This window comes from Rhizophagus irregularis, chromosome 2 (genome assembly GCF_026210795.1).
Source record: "Rhizophagus irregularis chromosome 2, complete sequence".
Classification (NCBI taxonomy): domain Eukaryota; kingdom Fungi; phylum Glomeromycota; class Glomeromycetes; order Glomerales; family Glomeraceae; genus Rhizophagus; species Rhizophagus irregularis.
In genome coordinates, this window is record NC_089430.1 from 1666636 (window position 1) to 1677878 (window position 11243).

The following is an 11243-nucleotide window of genomic DNA, read 5'->3' on the forward strand; positions in this document are numbered from 1 at the left end:
GATCCATTCCTTCCGTTTCAAAGCTCAAGATCGATACTGAAATAAATAAGGTAAAAAAAAGTATAATTAATTAAATAATTGAAATAAAAAGAAAAGAAAAAAAATAATAACTAAAAAATGTCACCTACACATAGGAAAATCAATGGAAATTTTTTTTAACCAATCTTTTTAAGGTTGCTCAATTTTTGGCGTAAAATAAATATTCTCACAAAGGAATATTTATTTTTATCTCTGGCAAATTACGGAACTTGTGCATTATGTATTTGTGCACAAATAAACAAAGAAGTAATAAAGATTTGCTTTTTTTTAAACAGATATATAACATTATTTCTTTGATTACTTTTAAAATAAATTTAACGAATAATCAAGTGATTGTATATTTTAAAAGCTGATCATTACGACAAGGAATTACGATCGATCAACATCGTTTCAACATCTTTTAAATAAAGGCGCTATCAAAAAGGCTCTTAAAAAGGCAAACATTTTCACAATATTTGTAAGAAGTTTATTAGGTAAAATGTTATTAATATTAAAGAATTCGTAAATCTGTCAATCACATGATACACATACTGATCAATTTAAATTAAAGTTTATATTATAATGCGTAATCTACGATGCGTAATCTACAATACGATGCCAAGTCTAACGATATTAATGTAATAATAGAAGAATTGATTTATTTGCATCAATATTAAGTATTTCTTTTTTTCGTCATTTTATTTATTATTTTTTTTTTCACGTGAAAATTTTCACAAAAATAAAATACCATACCCTTATTATATGAAACAATGAAATATTATTCCCTCCCAAATACAACCATTCAATTTTAACAGCGTAAACTTTTGCGACATAATCTGTCTTGATATTTTTTATTCATGGAAAATTATTCTAAACAAGAAGATAGGGAAACGGAAACGAAAAACCATGAAACAATAATTTCTTCCTCCCAGACCTTCCTTCCTTCCATACCATCCACTGAGGAACTTGAAAACATATCAAAAACAAGTGACTTGATACACAGATTAAAAGAATCAAATTTAGGATTGACAGATGATGACTTCGATGTTCTCAAATATCATAAAATAATCGGGCGAACGTTCCTTTTATTAACGGAAGAAAAACTCGAAAGTCGAGGAGTGAAATTAGGACCAACGCTGAACATCATATGTTCGATTAATAAGATTCGGAAGAAAAACTCAAGATCAAGATCATGTGAGTATTTATTATTATTGTCTTTTGCATCGTTGTGTTTTATTGAATTTGATCTTAATACATTATATTTTTTAGCTTCGAATTCTCCTACTCGACCTACTCGCATGAATATAGACGATGATCTAGATGACATTGATATTCTCCAAAAAAAATTCAAAGAGTTAGTTGAGGATAAGTTTAGGTCTATATCCGGATTGAAATCAAAAGTTAATTTTTCATTATTAGCAAAGGATGTTTATAGAGTGTGCGGGGAGGATACTATTAGTGTGAAGACTCTTAGAGAATTTTACTTTTATAATACAAAACTCTCTAAACATACTTATCCAATAGTTAGAAAATGGGTTGATCATAAAATGAGAGTAAATATTAGAAGTTATAGAACTTGGTTTAGTTGAATGAATCACTTTATCATCATATCTACTTTTCTCTAATCTTGTTTTCTATATAAAATAAAAAATTATTAAAATTTATACAAAATAAACAAAGAATGTATGATATTTTAGTTCTTTTCTTATAGTAACATGATATTGAGTAGTTTTTAAAAAATTCATTTTTTCTCGTCAGTAATGTTGACTTAATTAAATAAAATTCTTAAATTGAAACTTTTATAAATAACAATAAAATGAGACATTTAAAATAAAAAATTTCTATGAGTATACTCAGTATAGTATAAGTCTATAGGTCCGCCAAATCAATGTTTATTAATAAAATCAATTAAGAAAAAACTACAGCACTTACGCTATTTATTTGTTTCGTTAATATTAAATGGCTCAATAAAAGATAAATCTAAAAAAAGATTAAAAAAATTAAACTTTAAAATTGGACTAATATTTTTGAAGTTATTATTATTATATTTTATCTTTTCAAGTTCTACGGATTATAGATGTCTCATCAAGGCGCAGTAATTTAGTTTTTTATATAATATACAATATATATATAAAAAAACCATCCTTATTCGATTTACATGTGATGAATCTGCTAATTATAGATTTGTTATTTTGTGACAAAGAAATTTCCATTTCGAAAGTGTGGAATGGACGGAGTTTGATAAAACAATACTTACCGGATAAAGGCAAATCGGGTTACTTCAACAGGTTTAAAACGTGAATGGCGTTGAACCTTGATTTTGTACCATTTATTTACATTAATGGAAGATCGTCTTTTCACTACTTTAGAATAATTGTTTACCCCTTATATCGCAAAAAAAAAAATATTATTGTACGAAAATGTAACGAAAAACAGGATGCGAATTTTTTGTTATGTTAAATCAACCTGAACTAAAAATTCACCATTCAGAATGAAAAGAATTTTCATAAATACTAAATAATAAGAGGAGAAATAAATTTATTATGAAATTCGCACCAATTTCATGTTATTTTGTATCATATTTAAATATTTTTGAGCCAAAAAAAAAAAAAATTAATTGAATAAATCATATTATTATATTTTTTCGAAATAAAATTAATTTAATAAAATTATTGGTAACTCCTGAAATCTTCGGGTAGTATATTGGTTTGGAACATCAAAATAACGTGGGTCCATGGGTCCATTCCAATATACTGTTTAATCCTTATAAAAAGTTTTTTTTTTCAAATATGATCTATTTAAGGAATAGTCTTGTCCCGGAAATTTTTGGGTAAAATTGGTGTAACAAATATGGAATTTGATTTTGTAATATGCAGGGTCAGTTTATATGTCGTGAGTCATAAAACTTGTTTAAATTGAAATGTTATTTTAGTATTTTACACGTTTAATCCACGAGACCATGGGAATATAATAAATCAATTTAAGCGGACGACAATGAAAAAGGATTTTTTTCACATGAAAAAGGAAAATATATAAGTACCCTTTCGTCATTTGACTAACGAATGGCGTTCACATATATTATGTTAATGAAATTATTATATATTGTTTCTGATTATCAAATCAAATAATAAATCTTGAATCAGAACGGAAATGGAAACTATGAAATAATAATGTCTTCCTCCTTTCCTTCCTTACCATCCGCTGAGGAAATCGAAAAAATAACAGATACTAGAGACTTAATTTATCGTTTAAAACAATCTAACTTGGGATTAACCGAAAATGATTTCGAGGTTCTCAAATACCATAAAATTATTGGGCGAACGTTTCTCATGTTAACGGAAGAAAAACTTGAAAATCGTGGTGAAAAATTGGGACCATCTTTAAACATCGCGTATTCGGTTAATAAGATTTTGGAACAAGATACGAAAAGTGAGTAATTATGATATTGTCATTTGCGTCGTTGATGGATTAAATTTGATCTCTAATAAAGTGTATGATATTTATAGCTTCAAAATCTTCCAAAAATAAGAAACGTAATATAGAAGATGACCTTGAAGATATTGATATACTCCGTGAAGAATTTAGAGAAATTGTAGAGGAAAAATTTAAAACTACGACTGGATTAACTACAAAAATCAATTATTCGTTATTACTTAAAGATGTTCATAGCGTGTGCGGAGAGGATACTATTAGTGGAACAACCCTTAGAGACTTTTTTTTAAATAATACAAATCTCTCTAAGCATACGTATCCAATAGTTCGACAATGGGTTGAACACAAAAAAAGAATTTACAGTAATAAATATAAAGCGTATACTTTTCATTAATTCTGTAGTTTATTTCATCTGTAGTATAAATAGTTTTTTAATGAACCCATAGTAACTCCATCATGTAATAATACAAATAATAATAAATTTTCCATAAATTTCATAAATTTTGTATTTCATTCAGGTAATTTAACATTTGTTTAATCTCTCTCGTCTTGTTTGTACGTATTAATTACAAAATTGTCAATGTAAAGTCGGAAAATTTCACATTTTATTTAAATAATAGTTTACAAATGATACTATAAAAATATACGTGGGAACGTTTGACGTGAATTAGTTTAAAAAAAGGACGGAAATTATTCTGTTTATTAGCTGCACTAAATGACGTGGAAGGTTCTTCTCGGTTCTGTTTCGGTTCCTCTTCGGTTCTGTGGTAGAACATGTATTAAAAAAAAATCTTTGTTTCGTTATTAAGTAATGGTGAGCCTTGATCTACCCTAATTTGATGTTTTTCGAATCAATCGGTTCGGTTCGAATTTTTAAAATTGTTAGAACAGTTCTCAGAATGTTCCAACCTCAACCTTTACTAGGTTTCAGAACCTACTCGGAACTGTACCTCCCTATCCCTAGCTGCAATTAAGGTTTCTTATTACAAAATTGGTGATTTCAAATCTAGCGGATTGGTTCCGCCTTAAAAAATCCGTAAATAACGAACAGATGCTTTTGTTAAATTAGAATATAATTGTCCTGGGCGAAGTGAAGGACTAGATATTATTTAAATTTTGTGATCGCTGTCTACTACGTGATCGTCAGCCAATGTAATCGCGCTCCGAATTTACCGTTGTATGAAAAACGGTCAAATTATTCAAAGAAAATAATTACTTTTGTACTGAACTTCATCAATATATGTATAAAAAAAAAATATTTTGATTATAAAGTATTGGTACTATTAAGGCAAACAAGAAAATTTTGTATACTTATTAACTCCTGTCCTATCGGGATTGTTTCTTAACAGTTAAATTTTGAGTATTAGAAGTAGACTCCATTAATTTGGAAATTCTGTGTCACGAAAATAGAAAGTTAATAGACTTCAGGTGAAAGTTGATTTTATAAAACAATAACTTCAATATTTCTTTCTTTTTTTTTTATTAAGAGCTTAAAAAATCAATCTAATGACGATTATAAATAATTATTAGGTTATAATTATAATTATTTTTCGCAATTCCTCTCTCATGTTCTTTTTTTTTTTAAAGAATAATAAATCGAATAGATAACTAATTTTTATAAATTTTTAGTGATGTTTACAAAAATATCTCAGAATTAAGAGACGTGTCTATTCAAAATTCGTTTGTGTAATTGTGTTTATCCAAAAAATTACACTTATTAGGAATAATTAATTACGCATTAATTTATTCCGATACTGTTATGAACTGAATTTATAAATCAGATAATTATTATTTGTAATATTTTGAACAAGTCCGTCACATCTCAAAAGGTTATAAAGGTTTATTTAGTATCTACCCGCATGACTTATTAATATTATCAAACGATTTATATTGGCCAAAATTAAAAATTTCGGTAATATTCACTGCAAATGTATATTTTTTTTAAACACAATAATACACAATAATTTATTATTAGGATTTTTACTTCGAATAGACTTTAAATTTATATAAATAGCTTATAAATAAAGCCTATTTGAGACGAGACAAAAGTTAATTTCTTGGATAGACAAAAAACGTGCATTACAAGTATGCGTTTTATAATGGAGTAATTTCAAATTTTAATTTGAAATTTGTCTCGTATATTGCTCAATTACAAACTGATTTTTATTTATATAAAGAAAATGATAACTCTATAATCAGTGTTGAACAAAATAAATATACTTAAAAATATATGAAAAATAATAAATAAAATAAGTAAATCAAAATATATTTTATCATCTTCTATGACAACCTATGAATATTTTAATTACTATGAAGTTAGAATAATATTACTACTAATGAAATAACATTCACATTCACATTTAATTAAACTTACGTTTGTTCATACAGTAAAATTCAATATTCAATCAATTCTAAATGATTCATAATCATCGCTATTGTCTGACTTTAGAACATATTCTGTAAATGATTAGTAATTGATATAAATAATTTGATAGATAGCCAAGTAAATTAGTCTATTATAGTTAAATTATGTTAATTTAAATACCTGGATATTTTTTGCTTGATATATTTTCATATGACTTATAATAATCATCAGGATTCTTTGGTTCAGGAAGATTTTTATAATTAAATGGTATACTTTTATAAATGGCTTCAGGATGCTTTTTATTTATCATAGACGAATTATTAAGTAATGATTTATTAATTTTTTCAACTTCTTCAATTTGTTCGATTAATTCCGTTCGAGTTGATTCTTCTTGATTCTCTTCATTCTTTTTATAATACTTATTATATTCTTCTTGCCATCTACGAAATGTTCTTGTAAGTTCTTTTATGTCTGGTCGTTTTAATGGATCTGCATCCAAACATCTTTTAATTAAATGTAAAATTATTTGAGGTACTTTAATATCAAATTCGGGTCTTAGCCCTTCACAAATATTTACTGCTAAAAAACCGTTATGAGCAATATTATAATATGGAGGCGATTCTGAAATTACTACATATATAATTATGCCAAAACTGTAAATATCAGATGCTTGAGTGTAACATCCTCCTCTTAAAATTTCAGGTGCCAAATAAGATACAACACCATACATTTCTTCCTTATTTTCTAATTCATTATAATTTGCTGGTTTACATAATCCCATATCAGTTATACATGGGATTGAATCACATACTATATTTCCAATATGCAAATCTCGATGAATTAATCTTTTACCATGAATTTTAAGAAGTCCACTTGAAATACTAAATAAAATATCAAATCTAGATTTCCACATCTGCAAATTCAAATCCAAATTCACTTGAGGCCATTTACCTATTTTATATTTTATCTTTTTTCTTTTTTTGTTCAAATAATTTTGTAGATTCCCCTTTTCAGCATAATTCATAACCATAATATAGTTTTTTGTTTCGGGATGTAAAGATATTCCATAACATCTAATAACTTGTAGCGGTGACTTGACTCTATGTATTTTCAAGTGGATTGTAATCTAATTGTCGTAAAATAATTAATTAGTAAAAATAATAATTTAAATCATATTAAAATATACAATGTAAATTATACCTCATTAATAAATTCCATTGTAATATTTTGTGATTTACTTAAACTTTTAATAGCTACAAGTTTACTTTTATTAAGTCTACTCCATTGATTCTTACCCGTATCCCAGTGTGAAATATAACCATCTTTCCATGTTGCTTTATGAACTTTACCAAATCCACCTTCTGCAATAAATACAGGTTTATTAAATCTATTATATGGTATCCACTCTAATATTTGACAACAATTTTTTGCTGATAATTGAGTATTTTGAATGAACTTATCAATATCATCATTACCACTAGTCCATTTATCAAAATTTTGTTGAAATCTTTTTGAATTACAAGTTTGACACCAATTCTTTCCTGTAATTATTTCATTACATTCCTTACATCTTCCATATCTTTCCTCATTATTTTTTGAAATACAATTCTCACAATATTTACTTTCTGTATCACTTATTTGTTTGCATCGAATGCATTCATATATTAGTTCTTTTCCATCTAATGGATACATGACAAAATTTAAATTAAAAATTTTATTGTTAAAAATCTTTTTATCTTTGTAAATTTATCTACTGAAAATTTTTGTTGGAAATAATGGAACGATTTAGAACGTTTATACAGTATTTTTATATACCGTACTTCAGATGATCGACGTGATGTGCAATATCAATATCACATGCAATCTATACCATTTTTTCCAAGATAACAAAGATAGTTACACTACCTCATTTTAAATAATAAATAATTAAACAGTTACAAATATAGCAAAAATGAACCTTTAACAAGATTAATAGAAAACTCATTCGGGATTAGAGTTATAAGCCTTTTTTTTTTGGCAAGAACCAAAATAAAGAATAAAAGAATAAAGTAATGGTCTCATTCATCAAAACATTTTGGCGTATGTGGCCAATGAAAATGATCAATATTTATTATCAATCAAATTATTGCCGCTTTCAATTGACGTTGATCATTTAACACAAAATTTCTAAGCCACGCCGATCACAATTTTTTCTCTCCTACTATTTGTAATAAATGAATTATTTTTTTTTTTGTTTGATCCGATAAATAGACTCTTTACATACTGTATACTCTGAATTCGAAGTTTTTTTACTAGAAACAATTTAGTATATTTACTGCTTAACTTTGATATTGCACTTTAGATCACACTTTTAGATCACACTTCGATCTGTAACGCTAAAATGACACTGTAAGTACTAATAAAAAACTCTTGTTGTATTTAAAGACAATAATCAAGACTTTTAAAGTTATATATCATATATTTATTTGTAAAAAATTGTTTTTGGACGCTTAATAAAAATACTAATAATCATATTTTAACTATAACGATAAAAACAAGTCAAGAGTACGTATTATAGGTTTTGTTGCATACTTGTTAGCATGTAATAATTATGTATTATGTATAGAGTGCTTAATAAAATACTAATAATCATATTTAATTTATTTTTTAACTATAGACGATAAAAACAAGTCAAGAGCACGTATTATTAGTAGTTTTATAGGGTTTGTTGCATATTTGTTAGCATGTAATAATTATGTATTGAAACTCTTTTTTTTTTAATTAGTCTACGCATTTTATTAAATTATTACCGTATAGCACTGACTAAAAGATCCCCCTTTGACGTTTCCCCATTATAATATACCCGGGTATGATATGTGGTTTAGAATTACACACATGTTCCATATAAAATGCCCGGTTATAATTCAATTTTTAAAATAGATAAATAATTTATACCCTGAGTATTTTACTATTTGAATAAATTACATCACAAATTTTTATTGCTAAATTTTCATCATGACTTACTTCATGATATGGAGACAATCCAGAAATTATTTCATACGTAATTATACCCAAAACTATAAAATATCAGATGCCTGCTTGGTATAATTTTGGTTCAGGTGCAACATAAGGTAAAATGCCATAGACATTATTTTCTGATGTATTGTAGTCTGCAGGTTTACATAATCCCATGTCAGTTATAACAGTATTATACTTGAGCTTTAATAAATTCCTAATATGTAAATCTTGGTGAATTAATTCGATTCCATATGGTAAATGGATAATCTTACCATTCAGGGTTAATTTATGAACCATAGTGAGTATTAGGTACCCACACTTTGTACTCATGATTACTCAAAATATAAAGTATTTGTTTAAGAGAAAGCAATATGATATTACAATATGTCAATTTAAGTCATATTATTTACAATAAATTTATCATACTGACAAAAGCTGATTTATTTTGCAATGCTTAATTTGTATTAATGTATCAGTTTTATCACTTTTTATTTGTATTTTTAGAAATATTTTCTGAAAAAATGTATTATACGCAAATAATTATAATTATTATCAAGAAAAAATAAGCATTATTATAATGAAACATACTTAATATAAATATTAAAAAATAAATCATCTTTTGTCAGTTTGACCCACTATTACAAAAAAAAAAAATAAACTTTGAATTTTTAGTTTGTTATTTTTTGTAATAATGAGTCAAATTGACAATTAAATTTGCATTAATATATCAGTACAAGTCATATTATTTTTTGTATTTAAGATGTCTAATTTCTTACTTTTTTTATAAATCCTATTTGCTTTTTTTATATTTTTTTATAAAAAAAAAATCCTATTTGCTTTTTTTTTATATTTTTTGAGTTAAAAAAATAATTAATAACTAATCATCATGAGTACAGGTGAAAATTATATTGGTTATGAAGCTCTTGTTTATTACTTAAATGAATCAAAAAATTTGTCATACCATGGATTTTTGACACTTAACCAAAATATTATTATTGCTTCATTAACTCAACTAACTACTAACTCTTCATTAACATCAGCCAAGTGGCAAAGCTTTAATATTACTTGGATTAAACACTTTTTGTATAAAGCAAAAGATTAATTGGATTCAAATACTTTTATTGAATTAAAAAAAAAGGTATGTTTTGTTTTTATTTTGCAAAGGGTGGGTAACTCCTAATACTCTGCGTAGTCACTTTGTGAGAATTACTGGTCTCGTTCACTTGGTAACCACTCCAGGCTCTCATTCCAGGCACCCTAACTTTGTTGTTAGTAAAGTCTGCTAATTCTGGAGGAGGAATTGGCTATGTTCCTTCTTTACTACTAAATAAAAATTTAGCATACAATTAACAATCTGCTTTCTCATAATAGGTAAATACAGAAGACTCGCAACGTAAGAAAGAGTTGCAAATATTCTGGCAAGAAGTTATTAAGGAATACAAAAAAAGTCAGAAAATTATTAAAGAATGTGAAAAAGAAAATACTTTTGCCACTGATACATTTCTTCCAAAAAAGTCAGTTAAACATTCTGAACCTTTACAACAAGATGCATCTTTACTTTCAAAAAATACAGTTTAAAAGTTCTGTTAAAAATCTTTCTAAATCTGAACAACTAGATTTATCTAAAAAGAATATTAAACTTACTAATTTCTGTTATGATATATTTCATGAACTTGAAAATGAATCTTATGCTAATTTATTTTCTGAAAAGAATATTAAAAATAAGGTTATAAAACATCCAATGGATCTATTTACTATAAATTTAAAATTAGAAAATAATCAATACAAAAATTTAAAAGAATTTGAAAAAGATATTCGTTTAATGTTTCGTAATTGTTATACATACAATGATGTTAAAAGTAAAGAATATTGTTCAGGTGAAAAATTAGAATCTATTTTTAATGAAAAATGGAATGAAAAAATTATTCTTCAAGATAGACAAACAAGAGAACTGAGAAGAACAAGGGAATGATGCAGATCAATCTTGGAAGAAACAAAGACAAATTTTAGAACAAAATAAAAATAATTTAATATATAGACATGTTATTAATGATGCACTTCTTGTTGCTTCAGCATATGAAAGCCTTGTTGTAGGTAATATTGTTAGATGTCAGTTCTTATACGCTTAAAAATAAGCTATGCATTAAAAAATGTTTATATTTAATAAAGCAGAAGGTAATTTTAAAGATCAACGTACAGTATATGTTAAAATCAATCCAATCAGATGTGAATAGAGTATCGCTTCACACTGGCACATACAATCAGACACAAATAAGGGAAAGCAGTATTTAATAAAGCAGAAAGTAATTTTAAAGATCAACGTACAGTATATGTTAAAATCAATCCAATCAGATGTGAATAGAGTATCGCTTCACACTGGCACATACAATCAGACACAAATAAGGGAAAGCAGATTAACCATATAAAACCA

The 11243-nt window shown here is 26.2% G+C and overlaps 4 protein-coding genes across 4 annotated transcripts; 2 read left to right on the forward strand and 2 right to left on the reverse strand.

The window, feature by feature from the left end:
• Positions 1-883: 883 nt before the first annotated feature.
• On the reverse strand, positions 884-2161 carry OCT59_011779 (uncharacterized protein; the record flags this gene model as incomplete). Its single annotated transcript, XM_066134007.1, has 5 exons — positions 884-1009; positions 1154-1395; positions 1532-1652; positions 1951-1998; positions 2159-2161. The coding sequence occupies 5 exons, from the start codon at positions 2159-2161 to the stop codon at positions 884-886; spliced, it is 540 nt and encodes a 179-aa protein (XP_065989314.1).
• A 925-nt stretch (positions 2162-3086) lies between these two features.
• On the forward strand, positions 3087-3970 carry OCT59_011780 (uncharacterized protein). The gene is made up of 2 exons (XM_025317063.2): positions 3087-3447; positions 3525-3970. Exons 1-2 carry the CDS (start codon positions 3189-3191, stop codon positions 3842-3844), a joined length of 579 nt encoding a protein of 192 aa, XP_025179127.1. The 5' UTR covers positions 3087-3188; the 3' UTR covers positions 3845-3970.
• A 1881-nt stretch (positions 3971-5851) lies between these two features.
• OCT59_011781 (uncharacterized protein) lies at positions 5852-7033 on the reverse strand (the record flags this gene model as incomplete). The annotated part of the gene is made up of 4 exons (XM_066134009.1): positions 5852-5907; positions 5996-6318; positions 6910-6941; positions 7016-7033. 4 exons carry the CDS (start codon positions 7031-7033, stop codon positions 5852-5854), a joined length of 429 nt encoding a protein of 142 aa, XP_065989315.1.
• A 3325-nt stretch (positions 7034-10358) lies between these two features.
• Positions 10359-10784, forward strand: OCT59_011782 (uncharacterized protein; the record flags this gene model as incomplete). The annotated part of the gene is made up of 1 exon (XM_025308701.2): positions 10359-10784. One exon carries the CDS (start codon positions 10359-10361, stop codon positions 10782-10784), a length of 426 nt encoding a protein of 141 aa, XP_025179129.2.
• Positions 10785-11243: the final 459 nt, after the last annotated feature.